The 22,057-nt window shown below is 35.0% G+C and overlaps 1 protein-coding gene across 1 annotated transcript in view; it reads right to left on the reverse strand.

Moving 5' to 3' along the window:
• The window catches only part of PRPSAP2 (phosphoribosyl pyrophosphate synthetase associated protein 2), a 65,992-nt gene that overhangs the window by 24,456 nt on the left and 19,479 nt on the right, over positions 1-22,057 (reverse strand). The window contains exons 5-8 of the mRNA XM_043972419.1: positions 20,112-20,178; positions 15,446-15,618; positions 13,655-13,770; positions 6,330-6,385 (exon numbers count right to left, since the gene is read on the reverse strand). Of these exons, the coding sequence (XP_043828354.1) occupies positions 6,330-6,385; positions 13,655-13,770; positions 15,446-15,618; positions 20,112-20,178 (412 nt within the window). The remainder of the gene's footprint in view (positions 1-6,329; positions 6,386-13,654; positions 13,771-15,445; positions 15,619-20,111; positions 20,179-22,057) is intronic.

The following is a 22,057-nucleotide window of genomic DNA, read 5'->3' on the forward strand; positions in this document are numbered from 1 at the left end:
GGCTAGGGATGATACTGACCAGAGACTGAAAAAGTTTTACATTTCTCTTCCATCAAATACCTTATCAGCATAAAAGAATGTCTACTTTCCATAAACTGTTTTTTTGGGTTGGTTTTTTTTTTTTTTGGCAGGGCAATTGGGGTTAAGTGACTTGCCCAGGGTCACATAGCTAGTAAGTGTTAAGTGTCTGAGGCCAAATTTGAACTCAGGTCCTCCTGAATCCTGGGCCGGTACTCTATCCACTGCGCCACCTAGCTGTCCCCATAAACAATTAAGTTTTGATTTTGGGGGGGGGGATGACCAATTGTGAAATTTACTGTTTTAAATTCAAAATATTGTTTATTTTTTTAAAAAATCGAGTTCCAAATCCTCTTCCTCCTTACACAATGAGAAGGCAAGTAATATGATATCAACTATACATGTGAAATCATGTAAAACATTTCCATATTAGCCATGTTGCCCAAAAAAGCCAGAAAAATTATACTTTTGCACTCAGACTTCATCAGTTCTCACAATGGAGGGGGACAACATTTTTCATTATGAATCCTTTGGAACTGTCTTAGATCACCACTTTGAACAGAGTTGCTAAGTCTTTTATAACTAATCATCATTACAATATTGCTATTACTATGTACAGTGATCTCCTGGTTCTTCAGCTCACTTTACTCTGCATCAGTTAACAGAAGTCTTTCCAGGTTTTTCTGAAACCTTATCAGGTAGTATCTTGAGAAAAGATTGGAACTTGACTCCAGATTTAACACTCAATCCATTACACTAGCTAGCTGCCTCAATTAAACTTAGATTAATACCTTACTCCATATTCTCCAATACATTCTAAAAAGAAACATCAATATTGGAGGGCTTTTGAGAATATAGGCACACTTAATGCTGGTGGAGCTGAAAATCAGTTCAACCATTTTGGAAAGGAATTTGGAATTATGCAAATAACATGACTAGCAAGATCATACTCCTTGACCCAGAGATTCCATTGTTAGGCTTATAACCCAAGGAAGCCACTGATAGAGTCCACATATATACCAAGTTATTTATAACAGCACTTTTTTTTCATATCAAAGATTTGGAAACAAAAGTGTATGCCCAATGATTAAAAGATGACTGAATAAACTATGGTACATAGATGTGGTACACAGATTCTATAACCACAATTATAAAATGAAAGATGAATGTATAGATAGAGAGATTCACATGACCTGACAGAGTGCAGTATACAAAGCCAAGAAAATTGCATGAAATGATTTTAACAAAGTAAACAGAAAGATCAGACACACATACACACACACAATAAAACAAACAAAAAGTGAATGTTGCAGAACCATAAAGAACAAGTACAACTTAAAGAGATATGAGAAAACATCTCTTTGCTGAGATGTTATATAATGCTCCTATTTTCAGACTTTTCCCAAGGTACTAATCAGTTATGCTAATTTTTTTTTAAATTTTGTCTTTAAAAAATACTATTTGTTGTATGGGATGTAATCTAGGATGATGAGAAAAGATATGGGGAAAGAAGAGGAACTGATTTAAAAAACCTGAAACTTATTTAAAAAAATAAAATGAACAGAAAAAGAAATGAAAGATATAAAGAAATACAAGGAGATGAAACTGCACTTATTTGCTGATGATATGATTTACTTTGAATATCCCAGTAATTTTTCAATCTACTCATTGAGACAATTAATAACTTCACCACAGTAGCAGGCTATAGAATAAACCTGCAAAAATCAGTAGCATTTCTGTATATCAAAGCACAGTCAATAACTATACAGTCAATTTAAAAATGCTTCTTAGATAAAAGATGACAGTGCTACAAAAGTTTACTTACAGATTTAGTGCTATACAAATCAAACTAGCAAAGGGATACTTTACAGAGCTAAATAAAATAATAAAATTCATTTGGAAGTAGAAAAGACCTATAATATCACGGGAAATTATGAAAAAAGTTAGAAATTGAGGAGGCCAGGTAAGATGGCTTAAGAGGAAAGAAGGCTTACAGATGAATTCTCCCCCACAGCTACTCTTCAAAGAGTTGGGGCCTAACCAGAGCTGTCCCGCCCAGGAACTTAACGTGGGCCTTGTGTACCAAGGAAAAAAGAGATCCCAGATTGAGCATACAAGGACCTAACCTTATGCAAGGAGCAGGAACATACACCAACTGGCAATTGTCATTCATTATTCAATACTGGGACACAGATTCCATCTGGGAAAGGACCTGCATCTGAGACTGGGTAGGGGTGGGCTGTCCAGGTCAAGAGCCCCAGATTGTACTGAATGAAGAAGCAGGCAGTAGCCATGTGACTCTGACATAATATGTGAGGTTTCAGATCCAGCTCCCAGCCTAGTCTGAAGCCAGCACTGGAATAAAGCCTCCCCACAAAATAACCTTCCAAAAAATTTATAATAAGAGAAATTGTTATTATTATCACACAATAACACTGAAGCAAGTGTCTCGTGAGCCTATCTACAGGTGTACTTTGTGTTCAGAGGGGATCAATAAAGTAAAAAGAGAGGAATCTACTTTTTTTTTTGGTGAGGCAATTGGGGTTAAGTGACTTGCCCAAGGTCACACAGCTAGGAAGTGTTAAGTGTCTGAGGCTGGATTTGAACTCAGGTATTCCTGAATCCAGGGCCCGTGCTCTATTCACTAGGAATCTACATTTTAATGAGTATGATGTTTATAAACTAACTCCCTCATTTTATAAGTAAGGAAACTAAATACAACAGAGGTCAAATTATTTGCCCAAATTCACACAGATAGTCAAAAGCAAAGCCAGAATTTGGACTTAGATCCTGATTCCAAATCAAGTACTCTTTTCACTATGCCATGCTGTTCTGGGAAATTACTAAGAGGAAAGTACTATGTAAACCTTATAGTAAGAATTACTTCTATGTTATTACCAAAGCTCTCAGGGATTATGAGATCTATTTGGATAGAGAAGGCAGTAGAAAGACGATGCCAGAAATATACTCAACAATTTGTAATTTGAAGTAATTTTGTGGATGCACACTAGAATCTTGCTATGTTCTTCAGATATGAAATTCCCTTGGCACTTAGTAACTAAACAAGGTTAAGAGCAAAAATTAATTTGACTTATTTAATTCTTTTCATTCATAAATGCTGTTAGGTGAAAAATTCCAGGGCAAATGAAGCATTTAACTATAAGATAATTAAAAGCATTTCCAAAAAACAGACAAAAAACCCCAACACGCTAAAGGTTGTTTTCTCTCTCTTTCCACATGGGTGGCTTCACTCTTTTGTTACTGCCTACAATTAATGTCAGCAGTACCGCTACTAAATTAAAATATAAAGCTTAACTCTAAATCTTATGAAAACGTTGAAAACTATCATTTTATGTAACTGGAAAAAAATGTTTGTTAAGGGGGAAAAAAAGCTTAAGTAACCTCCTGGAAATTAGATACTATTGGACAAATAGAAAATGAATACTTGGGGGAGCTAGATGGCACAGTAGATAGAGCACCGGCCCTGGAGTCAGGAGTACCCGAGTTCAAATCGGGCCTCAGACACTTAACACTCACTAGCTGTGTGACCCTGGGCAAGTCACTTAACCCCAATTGCCTCACACACACACACACACACACACACACACACAAAAACCAAAAAAAGAAAAGAAAAGAAAATGAATACTACAAGATCCTTTAATTTATCACTAGAAAGACAGCTAGCCTCCATATAAACACACATGCTTCAGCTTCTCATTCTGTACATGACCTTCTTTTTTTTTTTTTTTAAGTAAGGCAATAGGGGTTAAGTGACTTGCCCAGGGTCACACAGCTAGTGAGTGTCAAGTGTCTGAGGCCAGATTTGAACTCGGGTCCTCCTGAATCCAGGGCCAGTGCTTTATCCACTATGCCATCTAGCTGCTCCCTATCCTTAACTTTTTAAATGTCTTTTCTTTAACTTGACTCTACTAGAAATATATCTGCCATTTAGTATACTTATTTATATTATTAGAAGGTCATGTACAGGGGGCAGCTAGGTGGCATAGTAGATAAAACACTGGCCCTGGATTCAGGAGGACCCGAGTTCAAATCTGTCCTCAGACACTTGACACTCACTAGCTGTGTGACCCTGGGCAAGTCACTTAACCCTCATTGCCCAGCGAAAAAACAAACAACAACAAAAAAAACCCCAAACAAACAAAAAAGTCAAGTATATTAAATGTTTTAGATGCCATGGTTTAGAAGCTACCATCTTTGTCTTTTTTTTTTTTTGGGGGGGGGGGGAGATAAAGCAAAGAGGCTTTATCCACTGTGCCACCTAGCTGCCCTACCATCTTCATCCTTAAACACTAAGACATAATTATGTGTAAGTTACTTGGGATAAACAATAATTCTGATATGGTTTTGTTTTGTTATGTCAATGCCTATGTGTGTGAGGCCCATTAGATAGAGCACTGTACCAGGAATCAGGAAGACCTGAGTTCAAACCCAGACGCAGACAATTACTTTGTCACCTTGGAAAAGTCACTTAATCTCTATTTACCTCAGTTTCCTCAACTGTAAAATGGGGGTAATAAAAGCACCTATTTCACAGGGTTGTTATAAATCTCAACTGAGATAATATCTGTATAGCACTTAGCACAGTACATGGAACATAGCAGGTATATATAAATGCTTATTCACTTGTACTGATACTTGTCTGACCCCAACATCTGACCTTGACCACATAAAACTGAATCAGACTCACTTTCCTAGCTTTATTTTTTTTTTTTGGTGAGGCAATTGGGGTTAAGTGACTTGCCTAGGGTCACACAGCTAGTAACTGTTAAGTGTCTGAGGCTGGACTTGAACTCAGGTCCTCCTGAATCAAGGGCTGGTGCTCTATCCACTGTGCCACCTAGCTGTCCCTAATTATTTTTTAGTAGAGTGCTGGACTCCATGTCATACACATGTGTTTCATTCTTCTTGTTATATTTCTAATTCTATAGTTTTAAGAATGAAATGTTTCTTCAAAGAAAAACACAAAAGTTGTAGCTTTTTAAAAGTGTTCACTTCAATGACTATTAAAGATACCGTAGCCACCGCTAATATTGGGGAACACTTCAAGAATCATTCAAGTCCACAAGGAAAAGGATCAGTTGCCCTGAAACACAAATTAAAGGGTCATCTGAAACAAAAAATAGTGCCAAGGACTGACAAACTACTGCGCCTTGAGTCTAATTAATCACTGAAAAATGAGCAAAGACATTATAGTTTAAAGGGTCATAACCGATTCCTTTAGAGTACGGCACAGGCATCTTGAAGTTGTAAGAGCAGTAAGAGATCTTTTTTTTTAAATGGGAGAAGGGACTCTGTTATGAAAAACAAAAAGAATATAAGAAACATTTATTATGAGGACAACAAAATGAGCAGAAGAGTATCGAAGACTGAGAAATGGTCATGCTTTTTATGAAACTCACTTTTTCATTTCAAGGCTATACCAAAACAATTTTCAGAAGAGGTTCTGGAAAACCTGTGGGATCTGGGTATCTTCATCAGACCACAAGATATCAGCATGTTCCCTTTTTTGCTCCCCATCAAAAAAAAGTTTAGGGGAATTTTTTCCATTCAAATGGTCCTGCAAGTCTTATACCCATTGAGGGAAATAATAAATTCTGATAAATAAATGGAAATAAATATACTTCAATGGCCCAGAAACTTGTTTGACTTAGATCTTTTAAAAAACCTATAGGATATGGGGGGCAGCTAGGTGGCGCAGTGGATAGAGCACCGGCCCTGGAGTCAGGAGGACCTGAGTTCAAATCCGGCCTCAGACACTTAACACTTAACTAGCTGTGTGACCCTGGGCAAGTTACTTAACCCCAACTGCCTCACAAAAAAACCCCTAAAAAAACAAAACAAAAAAACCTATAGGATAGTAGCAGCTAGGTGGCGCAATGGATTGAGCACCAGCCCTGAAGTCAGGAGGACCTGAGTTCAAATCCGGCCCCAGATACTTGATACCTACTAGCTGTGTGACCCTGGGCAAGTCACTTAACCCTCATTGCCCCACAACTCTCCCCCCCAAACAAAAAAACCCTATACGATAGACCTTGAAAAACCAGACTGTATATTAAATATCCAATGTAATGTGTCATTTTATGAAGGATTAAAGAAATTATGCCCAAATCCTATTGACTTGATGCTAATTCATGTAAAACAAATGACTATAGCAAAAGGAAGATCTACTGCATACTGAATGTTTTATTTTAATTGCTAGTCAACAAATGTAATTCATCCAAGTAATTAGCATACCACTGTATTCATCCTATTAATATCTTCCTTAAGAGAAATTAGAAGTTCCTACCTACCTCTTGGCTGAAGCTGGTGATTTGGCTACAATCACTGCATTCCTGTAATCTGGGATCTGTGGCAAATAACAGATTTCATTGTTTACTACCATGTCAATTATTGTTCTGTTCAAGCTAACATCTTAGCAATCAATAAAAATGAATAAAGGATGCTATCTTATTATTTAAAGCTTCACCAAGTATCCTCAAAAATGTAAACACTCAAAACTCTTTTGAAAATGAAGAAAATTTTTACCTGAAAAAAATCCTTGCATCTAAAAACATTTTTAAAAATAGCATATTTTCAAATTCATAAGTAGTAAAACAACTGGTAAATGGAATTATAAAAAAATATGCTGCTATGTGGAATCCTTTAAATTAGGATAATTTCCCATTCAAGTCAAAAATCACACTTTGCTCTTTACAATTCAATTCTTGTGAATTTAGTTCCTTTCTAATAATATTTTGGAATGAAAAGGTAGGTCATTTGTAACAATCACTCATTTGCTGTAAGAGAAAATTGATTGGTCATTGTGGTAATTGAAAATTCTCTTGCATACTGACGATCAACAACCAAAGAGTCTCAAGACAAAAGGTCCCTTTCTATATTATCTAGCAGTTGGGGAGCAGAAAGTCAGAACAGACTAAGAATAAGGATCAGAAAGAAACAGAAGACTCCTTTGTAGCTACTTATAATCCCCCTCCAAGTTATTCCCTAAAGAAACAAACTGTCAAGGGGGCAGCTAGGTGGTGCAGTGGATAAAGCACTGGTCCTAGATTCAGGAGGACCTGAGTTCAAATCCAGCCTCAGACACCTGACACTTGCTAGCTGTGTAACCCCAGGCAAGTCATTTAACTCTCAATGCCCCGCAAAAAAAAAAGAAGAAGAAGCAACAGCAAACAGTCCCCCACTAGTGATTAGGAAAGACTAAAGATGCAGGGTAACAGAGAAAGGTGGGGAGGCAGGGGTGCAAAGGACAGTAAAGTAAGAGAAGAAATATTCTATTAGCCTCACACCCCTTCACAGCCAATTTTTCTTTGTCTAGTTTAAGCTGTTCTCTTTGTATTCTACTTAATACTCAAGTTTCCTAACTCTGGAATTTATATTCTGGTCAAGGCTGATGCCACAAGAATCTTTCACTCCACTATTGATCAAAGTTGTTCAAAGCACTAAACTAGTATAAAAGAAGCAAAAGGAATTAGATTCATATTTAATAGGATATAAGTATTCATCTAGTTAAAACAAGATTCTTTTTAGCAACTGGTAAAACTACGAGCTAATTCTACATACCACAAATTTTCAACACTTGTTTAATTCTATATGCAAAATCTGATAATTATTCTAATAGATTTTGAAAAAAGTATTAAATCTTAGTATATAAGTATATGAATAATAAATTCATTTACCATGCATAGACAATAAAATGGTAGCCTTTGGGTACAGCACCTATGGGGCAAGTTAATTAGTATGCAGAGTCTCCATGAGAGGTAACTTACACTTATACTGTTTAAAGTGCTTTCTTCAACTAAGAAATTAAACAAATTAGATAAAGTGCTTTCTTCAAAGAAATTACATAACTTATGAGACTTCCAAAATAGCTATTAATGGAATAGTATCTATAGTGTTTTAAAAGATTAAAAAACCTTTAAATAAGTGATAAGCTATATATCAAACAGGATTTATTTAACATTTGACACAACCCCTTCAACATACTGTCTGAAACAAAAATCGAAGGTTTTCATAATCATGATGATATAGAGAGTTTAAGTTGCAAAAATATTTTATAAACTGTACCTATATTTTGGGTATTATTCAACAGATTTACCAATGGCAAGCTAACATTAATGTATCACTAACCAATGTATAGATAATAACCAGTATGAAAACATATATCTAGTGTATTCATGTACATATATAGTGTATATATAGTAAAAATATATGGTGTATATGTGAATATATAAAAAAGAAACTGTGTTTACATCCATATAGTTATATTCTACTATTCCTGTATAACACAGGACAATGAGAAAATGTCATTAAGATTGTTGCCTCCAGCTAGGTGGTGCAGTGGATAAAGCACCGACCCTGGGTTCAGGAGGACCCAAGTTCAAATCTGGCCTCAGACACTTGACACTTACTAGTTTTGTGACCCTGGACAAGTCACTTAACCCCCATTGCCCCTAAAAAAAAAAAGTAGAAAGATCTACACAAAAAAAAGATTGTTACCTCTATCTTTTGTTTAAAATAATACAAAACACCCTGATAAAAATCCATTTTGCAGTTTGTCATTTGGAGTCCACCAATTTGGACTTTCTGTTAACTAGTTAAATTCAGGTTTGTTTGGTTTTCTATGTATCATGAAAAAAATTTAAGAATATGAATATAGCCAAAACACTGTTAAGATAATATATGTAATATATTATATATAATATAGCCAATAACACTGTTATTAAGAATGCCAAATGAGGAAAATAAAGAACTAAACAAAATAATGCAAGGAATAAAAGAACTACGAGTACAGTATATTCTAACTACAAATGGTTATATTTATATATGAATATATACTCAATAGGGGTCTAAATAAAACTTAGTAAGCTAATAGTCACATTAAAAACATTATTCCTGTAAATAGCTTGAGCTTTAATTTTAATAGGTTTTTTTCTCCAAGATTATGTTGCTAATTTATTTAAGAAAAATTGCTTCATGAAAACATTTTTAAAACTTCAACAGAATCCAGTCATATATAATCAACATGCTCACCACAAAACATTATTTATTAAAAATAAATCTGGTAAGACTTAACAACATATTGTTAGTCACTTTCAAATTATTAGATATGCCTGAAGTGAAATTATTCCTTTAAATAGTAAGGTTCTTTACTAATTAAAACTGTTTCACTACTATTCTTTTTTAAAAAAATAATTAACATTTTAATTTCTAGTTGTGAGTTCATTTTATCCCTTGTTTGCTCCCTCCCCTCCCCCCTTTCCTAAGGTAGCAAGCAATCAGATATGGGCTATATATGTATGATTAATGAAAGGAAAGGAGGGGGCAGCTAGGTGGCGCAGTGGAAAGAGCATTGGCCTTGAATTCAGGAGTACCTGAGTGTCAAACCCTTGACACTAACTAGCTGTGTGACCCTGGGCAAGTCACTTAACCCCAACTGCCCCACCAAAAAAAAAAAAAGAAAGAAAGAAAGAAAGGAAAGATGAGAAAATCTCAGTAATGAAAAAGGTTTGGAACAATCTGTAAACAATGGATAACATCATTCATGAAGATTATATGCAAATTCATTCTATACTTCTCATTTCATATAAATGGACATATATGTATGTGTTTCTATTTATATTACATATATACATATATGTATGTAATATATAGTTCTTAGAAAAATCTGCAATTATTCTTCAAAATTAGGTACCAATCCCTCTTCATCTTTCCACCTCTTCTTACTCTTTTTCCTTTTTTTCTTAAATAATTTTTTTTGTTATTGAGGATGGCTCTTTGTAAATTTGGGAAGGCCATGGGGAAATCTAAGTGGTATAGAACCAAAACATAGAGAATGAAATGAAATAATGTATTTATCTCAAAGAAGAGAGATGACAAATTTTATTAAATAAACAGAAAAGATCATTAAGGACAAAACAGTTTTGATGATATAAAAAAAACAATTTAATTAAAATAAAGATAACATTGGAAAATATTTATGGCAAATTTAAAAGATTAAAAACATGGCATCTAACTGCTAAAAAAAGTAAAAAGGCAAACACAATCTTAAATGAAAAATGATCCAAGCACATGAAGTTACACCCCAAAAGGAAATAAATTGTCAATAATCACTTGAAAAAATGCTTAGCGTTAAAGCAAATATAAATTAAAACAATGCTGAGGTCCTATTGCACATCCCTCTCCAAACTACAAAACCAAAACTAATGTTGGCAGGTTTATAGAGAAATAATAGAATGTTTTAAAAATTAATTTCAAAGTTCATTCTGCAAAATTAACAACTGGAAGTCATCTAAATGTCCAACAATAAATGATGTGGTATGTTAACAAGAATGAAATATAATACAATTAGGTTAAAACAAGTATAAGGACTACAAAGAAATCTAAAAAGATAACAAAATAATGAAAAAAAAAATTCCAGAAGACCAAAGTAGCTATCTAACTAGAACCACATGAAGGTAAAAGTGAGAACAAAGAAATACAATAAAAGAATGAGTAAAAACTTATGGGGGGGGGCAGCTAGGTGGCGCAGTGGATAGAGCACTGGCCCTGGATTCAGGAGGACATGAGTTCAAATATGACCTCAGACACTTGACACTTTCTAGCGGTGTGACCCTGGGCAAGTCACTTAACCCCAATTGCCTCACCAAAAATAAATAAATGTAAACTTATATAATATTTAATTCACTGAAATATTTGGATTTAAATAGTTGCAAAGCAAGTATAACTAGTTGGATGGATGAGTGTTTAATATTGTTCACAATAATTTTAAAAGAAAAATATTACTAAGTGTAAGCTACCAGTATCTATATTCTTTTTAAAAAGAAATTTAGGGGGCAGCTAGGTGGCTCAGTGGATAAAGCACTGGCCCTGGATTCAGGAGTACCTGAGTTCAAATCTGGCCTCAGACACTTGACACATACTAGCTGTGTTACCCTGGGTAAGTCATTTAACCCTCATTGCCCCACCAAAAAAAAAAAAAAAAAAGAAGAAGAAATTTAAATAAATGTACTTCCAATTTTAGAAGTGTTGACACATGAAAACTGAAATATATTTAAGTATGCAAGTATTGATCAAAAAGAAAAAATAATTACAAAAATTCACAATATTTCAAATACTAAGCTCTGTAAGGGGCTAAAATTCTAGCTAGTCTGTCTAAAATCTAATGAGTGGTCGCCAATAAATTATAAGCTTTAGCAAGAGTCAGACTTGCTAGCCTTGCCCCTTCTTCCTCCCACAAGCAAACATCACTTCTTGACGCCAAAGAAAAGCTGCATGGCTTGCCCTCAGATGCCTTCTCCTCATGGCAGAGCTTTCCTACAGTAGCTCTCTAGCAGGTGGCATCATTCCAATTGTTACAGCTCCATCAAGACCTGATAGTAACCTTAAGGGCTTACATGTAAGAGCATGTTTATGGATTATTTTACTAAGACCAAACATTAGGTACAAGCAGAAATCAGAAATAAACAGTTTTCAAATTACATATCAGAAAATCTGAGTCAGATAACAAAGTAGTTTTAGAAGCATCCTCCTCTGCCTTAAGTATATTAAAACATGGTATCCAAAATCTTAGTGCTCAGCCATAGTAACTTAAAATTGCACTAAAACTTTTATGAAACTCTATATTTCATATTTAGATTTAATCATATCTAGTTCAAGATAAAATCTTCAAACTGGTTTTCATGCATCACCCTAATTTATAACTCCTTGAAGCAGGAACTTGTAGTCTATAACATCGAAGTGAAATTTGAGGGCAGCTAGGTGGCACAGTGGATAGAGCACCGGCCCTGGAGTCAGGAGTACCTGAGTTCAAATCTGGCCTCAGACATTTAACACTTACTAGCTGTGTGACCCTGGGCAAGTCACTTAACCCCAACTGCCCCACCCCACCCCCCAAAAAAAGTGAAATTTGAGTTCTGGTCACATCCTGGTTCAACAATACATACAAGACAGCTTTAATCCAGAAAACAGCCTGCATAGTAGCCATCAATCTATAAAATAGCAGAAATATTGGTTGAGAACAACTGAAAACTGCATTTTGAGAAGTCATTTTCCATTGATGAGTAATAAGTCCTCTCTAACTTAATTTCATCTGGTTTACAGGGCAAATACCAAAGAATTATGATTATTTCCATTTACCAAAACACAACTTAGCTTTAAATGCTTAGCAGCAGTACACAAAAAGGCTATAAGATGGGAGATGCTACTCTATAAAACTATATCTGATAGGAAAGAAGTCAGGACATGTGTCAGGAGATCTGTGTTCCGGTCCTGACTCTGACACTTACTAGCTGTATTAACAACCCCGGGCAAATAACTTAGCCTTTCTAAGCCTCAGATTTCTCATCTATCTATAAAACAGGGATAACAATTATACTAATTCACAGTGTAGTTGTGAAGAAAATATTCTGTAAACTTTTTTTTTTAACCTCAGTTTCCTCAACTGTAAAATGGGGGTAATAAAAGCACCTATTGGGGGCAGCTAGGTGGCGCAGTGGATAGAGCACCGACCCTGGATTCAGGAGTACCTGAGTTCAAATCCGGCCTCAGACACTTGACACTTATTAGCTGTGTGACCCTGGGCAAGTCACTTAACCCCAAGTGCCTCACTTAAAAAAAAAAAAAAAGAATAAAAGCACCTATTTCACAGGGTTGTTATAAATCTCAACTGAGATAATATCTGTAAAGCACTTAGCACAGTACATGGAACATAGTAGGTACATATAAATGCTTATTCACTTGTACTGATACTTGTCTGACCCCAAACATCTGACCTTGACCACATAAAACTGAATCAGACTCACTTTCCCAGCTTTATTTTTTTTTTGGTGAGGCAATTGGGGTTAAGTGACTCGCCCAGGGTCACACAGCTAGTGTCTGAGGACAAATTTGAACTCAGGTCCTTCTGAATCCAAGGCCAGTGCTCTATCCACTGCGCCACCTAGCTGCCCCTATTTTGTAAACTTTAAAGCACAATATAAATGTGAATTATTAAAGACATGTGTTTAAGTGGATCTTAATATGTTTCTCTTTTTTTCATGTATCTTTCCATCTCCATCTTTGTTTTCTTTATACGTCTATCTCTCTCCCAATATCCTTTTCTCTCTGCTAGCTGGCAATAATAAAGAAAAATGTTTCTATTAATTCTATCTTCCCCCCTTATTATTAAAGTTTAAAGACAATTCTTTTCTCTAACAATTAAAAAACCTAAATTGTTTACATTAAATTTTCTTTATGGGTTACTAACACTAAAGAGAAAAAAGATTTCCTATTCCTGAGAGTTTAATGATTTTACCTGTTATCAGAAATTTGTAAAAAATGGTAGGCTTAGACATGTACTCTAAAAATTCCATGCAAAAATAAAAAGAGTAAAAAAAAATGATGGGCAAATAATAAAATGGCTAATGAAATGTATAAAATCTAGGATGCCTTTTTTAAAAAACCAGGTCAAAAAGGTCAATTTTAATAAAAAACTTTAGAACAGAAAAGTACTCCCCACAATATGTCATATTTTGTTCCTGACAGGCAGAGTTTAATAACCCCCGTAAGGTGAAAATTACCCTTCAACCTTAAAAGAAATTATTTTTTTGAAAGAATAATGAAGGTTAGGCTACCTTACCTCTTCTTGAATGTATTGTAATAAGAATGGTGAAGCTCTCAGATTATCAACAGGAATATTGAAGAAGCCTTGTATTTCTTTCTGATGTAAATCCATGGTGATAAGGTGAGTCAAACCTTTAAAAATAAAGCAGATATATGGTGTCCTAGCATTGAGAAAAGTATACTATCTTTTCTTCTTTTAGACATTTCTTTTAAATTAAAAAAAAAATCTTAAAACATCCAAAACAATATTAAGGAAAATAACTAATAACCATATCAACACAACCTCTTTGCCCTGTTTTCATAATAAGCTACACAAGAATCATTTCAAAGGTCAATTCTGAAATAAAAATGTTGCTAACCATTATTAAATAGAAAACTCATTCCAGGTGTTCCCTTAAAGAATATATGCATTGAAAAACAGCAAAATAAAAATGGATTCATGATTAATTTGTGAAATTCTATGACCAGTTCTTTAGGTACTTGCCAGGAAAACCCAACATGGCAGTAGGAAATGGGGCTGCGATCACATTTTAGGCACAGAGGGTACCGAGACAAGTGTGAAAAGGGTAGAGGCAGATAGCATGGGGATGAGAGGACAGGATAGTGAAAGAAGGCAGGCAGTATGAGGAAGAGAATGGAGAGGGCAAAAGGCACAATCAATCACTCATGTAACCACGGATTACAGTTAGGAACACTAAGCAGCATGGACCTAATGGACCTAATGCTTGGGGGCGGCTAGGTGGATAAAGCACCAGCCCTGGCAGGCAATGCTTGAACCTTACTTCAATCAGAATTGGTTTAAAGAAGTAAGATTATATTCATATTCAGTTGTGTACAGAAATGTAACTTACCCAAGTAGGGAAATAAAAAGCAAAAGAGAAAATGGGATAGGGAGGCGTGGTGGGGGGGAATGATAAAAGGAAGACAGATTAAAGGAGGCTGAGGTTAGAAGTAAAATAGACTTTTCAGGAGGGGCAGGATAAAGAGAGAAGAAACAGAAGAAAACAGATGGAAGGAAAAACAGTCTGGTTTAAGAGAAATCAGGTAAAACATGAAAGTATAAAAGATGCTTTGAAGAGGCAGCTAGGTGGCGCAGTGGAGTCAGGAGTGCCTGAGTTCAAATCCAGCCTCAGACACTTAACACTTACTAGCTGTGTGACCTTGGGCAAGTCACTTAACCCCAACTGCCTCACTTAAAAAAAAAAGATGCTTTGAAATTATGTTTCTGTTCTGTCTAACCTTTGATCTTTCCTTTACTGTTAGTAGATGCTCACTGAATGCACTGATTTGAGGGGGAAAGGCAAAAGTCAAATTATCTATTATATCATTTAACAGCTTCTGCAAATGGGACACATAAGAAAGGAAGTGAAACAAAGCCAAACCACTGAAGTGTTATGCCATCCATTAGCCTGGCTAACCAAGGCTCTGGATTAATTAATTCCAAAGTCTAGCAAAATCTGAAGGAATGGGGAGAAAATTTCAAACTCAAAATTAAAAAGTAAAGAACACTTAAATTATTTTAAAAAGAATTATCTTTAGATGCCTTTTTCATTACATTATGTATTTTCTTTCCTTTTTTACCCACAGAGCTTTGTAAGGTTGCCAGAAAAACAGAAGAATTTTGTGTTATGTATTATTTTATTTACTTCTTTAAAAATAAAATCCTTTATTATTATTACTTTGAAATGTTAGTTGTGACTATTTCAATATTTTTTGTTCTGTCTTAATAAAGTACATATAAAATTTTTTAAAAACAGAAAATGATAACTAACCCCCCAGAATAATGCCAAACATTCATTGGTCTTACCAGCTTTGCACATCATTGAAGCCAATAATTTAGAGACAATGGAACCCCTTTTTCTCATCTTGCACTGCTTACTATATGGAAAATAGGGAATCACTCCAATAATGCTTTTGGCACAGGAGGTTTTACAAGCATACACCATGATCAAGAGTTCCATGACTGTTGTATTCACATCCCTGAAATAAAAAGATTTCTAGTTTTATATCTGTACGTTAAAACTCAATTAACTACATTCAATATAACATCTATTAATAACCAGCAAAATACTGCTTAAAAGAATTATTATTCTGGACCTAAATTCTAACAGATAGAGAAACAAAAACTGGAAAGCACTAGGCTTAGATCAACACAATACAGTATGTTCTACAATATATCAAAATGAACACATGACGCTAATATTAAAGATCATACTATGAAAAAATTAAAAGAGAAACAAATAATATACCTCTCACAGATATGGGTTGGAGAGGTATATTTTTATTTTTATTCATTTTTAGCTCTAAATTCTCTCCCTCCTAGAGCAGCTAGGTGGCACAATGGATAGAGCACCAGCCCTGGAATCAGGAGTACCTGAGTTCAAATCTGGCCTCAGACACTTAACACTTACTAGTTGTGTGACCCTGGGCAAGTCACTTAACCCCAATTGCCTCACTAAAAAAAAAAAATTTATCTCTCTCCCTCCAACCTCTCTACTACCCATTGAAAAGGCAAGAATTATGATACTCATACATACAAAGCTCTGCAAAACATTTACACATTAGCCATCTTTCAAAGGGAAAAAAACCAAGAAAACAATTTTTAAAAGAAAAAAATACTTCAATTTGGCCTCTGAGTCTATCAGTTCTCTATTTGGAGGTGGATAGCATTTTACATTATGAGTCTTTTGGAGCTGCAGTGGGTCACTGTATTGATCAGAGTTACTAAGTCTTTTATAGTTATCTTTATTATTATTATCATCTTTAAAATATTGTTCTCGGGGGCGGCTAGGTGGCGCAGTGGATAAAGCACCGGCCCTGGAGTCAGGAGTACCTGAGTTCAAATCCGGCCTCAGACACTTAACACTTACTAGCTGTGTGACCCTGGGCAAGTCACTTAACCCCAATTGCCTCATTTAAAAAAAAAAAAAGAAGAAGAAGAAATACAAGGGGGCGGCTAGGTGGCGCAGTGGATAAAGCACCGGCCCTGGATTCAGGAGTACCTGAGTTCAAATCTGACCTCAGACACTTGACACTAGCTGTGTGACCCTGGGAAAGTCACTTAACCCCCATTGCCCCTCAAAAAATACAAAACAAAAGAAAAAAACAAACAAGAAGAAATACAAATCAAAACAATCCTGAGATTTTACCACAATACCCTTCAACTTGGCAAAGATGACAAAAGATGCAAATAGTTAATGTTGGAAGAAGTTGTAACACACTGATGCATTGATGGTAGAGCTATAACCATTTTGTAAAGCAATTTGGAATTATGCAAATAAAGTGACTAAAATGTCCATAACCTTAGACCTAGAGATTCTATTACTGGGCTTATATACAAAGAAGGTAACTGATGAGAATAAAGTCCCCATATAAACCAAAATATTTATAGCAGCACTTTTGGGGTTGAAAAGAATTAGAAACAAAGTAGATGCCCACTGACTGGAGAATGGCTAAACAAACTGTGGTACATCAATATATATTATAGGGCTACAAGAAATGAATGTGATGAATACAAAGGAGTGTGGAAACATCTACATGAACTGCTGCAGAGGAAAATAAGCAGAGAGAAGTAAGCGGAGTTAGAAAACAATATAAACAATGATTATATATATGTAAATGGAAAGAACTATATATATACATATGTATGTGTGTGTGTATATATATATATATGCACACATGTGTGTATATATTTAAAATAATAAAGAATAAACATGGCTAAAAAGAAGAGATACAAGAGGATGTTCCCCTTTGAAGAGGTGGGAGATCCATAGGCATTAAACATTGTACAAGTTTTCATACTTTTTCAATGTATTTGATCAATTATGCTGATTTTTCCTCTTTTTTTTGGTCTTAAAAAAATACTATTGGGGGCAGCTAGGTAGTGCAGTGGATAAAGCACCGGCCCTGAATTCAGGAGTACCTGAGTTCAAATACAGCCTCAGACACATGACACTTACTAGCTGTGTGACCCTGGGCAAGTCACTTAACCCCTCATTGCCTTGCAAAAAAAGAAAATGAAAAGAAAAAATACTATTTGCTTTATAAGATGCCTGGAGAAATGGGAGGAGGGATCCTGGAGAAAACCATAGTGATTTTTTTTTTTAAAGATACCAATAATTTTTTAAAAACATAAAGAACAGGGACAGCTAGGTGGTTCAGTGGATAAAGCACTGGCCCTGGATTCGGGAGTACCTGAGAGTACCTGAGTTGAAATCCGGCCTCAGACACTTGACACTTAATAGCTGTGTGACCCTGGGCAAGTCATTTAACCCCCATTGCCCCGCAAACCAAAACCAAAAACAACAACAAAAAAACCATAAAGAACAGGGGGCAGCTAGGTGGAGTAGTGGATAAAGCACTGGCCCTGGATTCAAGAGGACCTGAATTCAAATCTGACCTCAGACATGTGACACATACTAGCTGTGAGACCCTGGGCAAGTCACTTAACCTTCATTGCCCCACAAATAAAACAAAAACTAAAAAACATAAAGGAGAATGTTTCAGGGTAAAAAATATAGGTAGCAGAGCTCAAATTCAGTAAAGAACATAAGGGAAAATGCTGCAGAATAAGGAACAGTCATCTTTATAGCAACACAGCTTATCTTTGAGGAAACCCAAACTAAGCTTTCAGAGAAGGAGGAGTTAAAGATGAGAACAGCTATATCAGCAGTGTTAGGTTAAGAAGAGAACAAAAGATAACATGAAATACTGAAAAGGAAACTGAATATATTAAGAAAATTTTATGGGTACAAAGATGTTATTTTGATTTCAGGATTAATACCTCAAACAAAATAAAATCAAAGCCAAAAATAGAATATTAGAACAAACTTAAATTTAAGGGAAAATACAAAAAAAGGATTAAGTAGTGATAAAAAAGTAACCATCCGAACAAAGCATCAGGTTGGGCATCATAAGATTTGAGTTAAAATCCCAGTTCTTCCAAAGATGCCTGGCTCTTATTTTTATGTTGTTGCTCTTATTTAATTAGCTTATTTTCTTTATTCCATCTGTCACATGCCCTTACCTTCACATAACCATAACATAACATGACAACACACATGCTACATAAATGCAAAGGTCTAATACACAGGGGGTCCCACTGCCACTACCAACTCAGTACCTTGCCTTTGTGGCAATGACTAGGAACAAGGAAGTGAAAAGCAAACAGTAATCTTCAATCTCTCTAACCCCTGGGTTCTTAACCTGGGGTCAATTAACTTGGTTTTATAAATATTTTGATAACTTTCTTTCAATATAATCAATTTCCCTTGTAACCCCATATATTTAATTCACTGAATTTTAAAATATCCTGAGAAGGGATCTATAGTTTTCACCAGACTGTCAAAAGCTAAAAAATTCTGTTCCAGGATATACATTACCTAAGGATTGCTTCTTGTCCCTGAATCCTATCCTGAGATTAAAAACCCTTGTCTATCATAAAGGGGTGGCTGTTGGTCTGAATTACCACAAAAATAAAGAAGAAAAACTTAGGCCAAGGATATTATGCTTATGGTAGGATCACGCCACATTTAAAGAATCTCTTTCAAGGATGTGACTACAGTGAGGGATACTGCTATAACTTTATTCCTATATAATAAAAATATCTCAAATTTTATCCCAATGATCAAAAGGCCAGGATAAAGATTTCACTATATGCCTATACATGTAAAATCATGTAAAAATTTACAATAATCTAAAATGGCATAAAGACTATTTTATACAAATAGTTCTTCTTTCAACACTATTTGGTAGATTATATATACACCCAATTTTCATAACTTGAAGCAAATATGCAGCAGATAAATAAACAAAGGGGTTTTAAATCGCTGCTTTGAATAAGACGATTCATATGAAAAGGCACTTTATGATATGCACATATGTATATTCAGAGAGGAACAACAAAAAAGGAAAAATGGATTTAAATGAACTATCATATATAAATGTTTCAAAATAATAGGTCCAAACTCTAAAGTCAAACGATCACATCCAACATTGTAGCCAGTCTTCCATAACTATGATTGGGATGATAGTATAAAACAATTCCAAAAAAAGGATCAAGCATAATAGCAACACAGTGAAACATAAACTGCTTTGGTATATTCTTTTGTAATCTTTTTCCAGTGCTAAAGGCAAACATGATTCAAATGAATGTTTTAAATGAGAAAGATTCCATTTATTCTAAGAGATGTTAGTGAGCTACATTATAATTAGTAAGTACTACCCCAAATACCTTAACCAATTAATGCCAAACTGAAAATTGAAAAGCAGACATTTACATAAAATTATACAAAATTCAATAAAATGTGTGTAACCTTTTAATTCAATGTGTCACCAATAAACAATAGTGTCTTTCCCCCATTTCTTAAAACAGAAATCATAATTCCTCTAAGACACAAATCTTATTATTATAGTATTACTATACAACACTAAACAAAGTAGTAACTAAAATATGTATGCCAATCATTACTCACTTCGAAACCGTTTGGATGATAAAAACATCTTTTCCTCTGACAGATTCTTGAATTTGAACTCTTGTTTCTAATTTTAAAAATATATATAGTTAATACCATTTTAAAAAATACAGTCTCAAAAAAAATAGTCTCAGGATGAGTCTCTATTATACAATAAAGAAATTATAAGTATAATAAATGATTTACAGGCTTATAGTTATTTACTCATGTTCATCTTAGAAGATTCTTCACTTCTGAGAAAGGGGATCATGAAATTCCTCTTCAAACATGGGACCCTTCTCCTAAAATATCCCTGAATATTTAATTACATCATGATGATCTAGCCAGAAAAAGGCAGAAACTCTGCAGGATGTAAAAACTTTCCCAAAGTGTTATCAATGTTACTATGTTATACAAATTATTAATAACCCCCAAATTTGTTTAAATATATTTATTCACTAAATAAGCAATTTTCAAGCCCCAGGTGGTCTGTGCTAGATGCCAGAGATACAGGACAAAAAATAATCCTTGCTTTTAATGATCTTACAGTCTACTAGGGAGAGAGAACATAAAACTGATAATGCTACATACAAAATGCAAACTAATTTATAGGAGGAGAGGAATAAACATTTGGGGGTTGGGGAGCAGGACATATTCTGTAAGAGGTAAGAAGTGTTGTGCCATGAAGCAAAGTAGTGATTCTAAGAGACCTCAACAACATTCACCTGGAATATTGCCAATAGCTTCCTGAAAGAGCTTTCTGATTGGTTTCCTACCTTCTAGTTTTCCCTCTCCAATCCATCCTCCACACTGCTGCCAAACTGATGTTCCTGAAGAACAGGTTAGCTTCAGGCTGCCTTTTAAATTTTTTTCTTGTTTATTATGAACTAAACAATCATCAACAAATATACAAATAGCAAAAAAGATTTGTTTCTAAAACAATGACTATTGGACATCCAAGAGAGTAAGGAGGACCCAAGACAGAAACTAGGATACATTCAAACAAATACAAACTAAAACAATTTCAAGGTTAACACATTAATTATGCCTAAGAAAATGACAAATTAAAAAATCATAAAATTCAATGCTATTACGAGTTGTGGGGGGAAAAACACAAACTCCAATATACTATTGGTAACATTATGAATTGATATAATCTTATGGAAGGCAGTATGGCATAACAGGAACTATAAAACTGAGCATACCTATTAATAAAGCAATGCCACAGCTATAAATTAAGGATTTTACTTAGAAAAAGAATTCTATATACAAAAGTAAAAGGAAGCATGATATAGAACTGGCCTTTAAATCAAAACTATTTAGATTCAAATTCTGTCTCTAAAACATACTGACTTTGTCACCATAAGCAAGTCACCACAGGAAAGCTAGGTGGTACAAAGAACGGAGCACTGGGCCTGGGTTCAGGAATACTGGAATTCAAATCCATCCTCAACACTTGGCTGCGGGACCCTGGACCAGTCACAACCTCTTTTTGCCTGTCTTTTCAACTACAAAATGGGAATAATCCTTACCTCGAAGGGTTGTTTTGAGTATCAAATGAGATATTATTTGCACTTAGCATAGTGCCTGGCACACAAGTAGACGCTATATAAATGCTTGGGGAAGCTAGGTAGTGCAGTGGATAGAGTTAGCTCTGAAGTCAGGAAGACTATCTTCCTGAATTCAAATCTGGCCTCAGACACTTACTACACTGTGTGACCTTGGGCAAGTCACCTAACCCTGTCTGCCTCGGTTTCCCCATCTGTAAAATGAAATGGAGAAGAAAATGACAAACCACTCCAGTATCTCTGCTGAGAAAACCCTAAACGAGGTCACAGGTGGATATGACTGAAAAAAACGACTGAACAACAACATAAAATGTTTATTCCCTTCCCTTTCTCAGTGTTCCAGACAATTCTCTAAGACTATAAATTACTGCATGGGTGATTTGCATCAATGGGAGCAAA

This window comes from Dromiciops gliroides, chromosome 1 (assembly GCF_019393635.1).
Source record: "Dromiciops gliroides isolate mDroGli1 chromosome 1, mDroGli1.pri, whole genome shotgun sequence".
In the NCBI taxonomy this organism is placed as follows: Eukaryota; Metazoa; Chordata; class Mammalia; order Microbiotheria; family Microbiotheriidae; genus Dromiciops; species Dromiciops gliroides.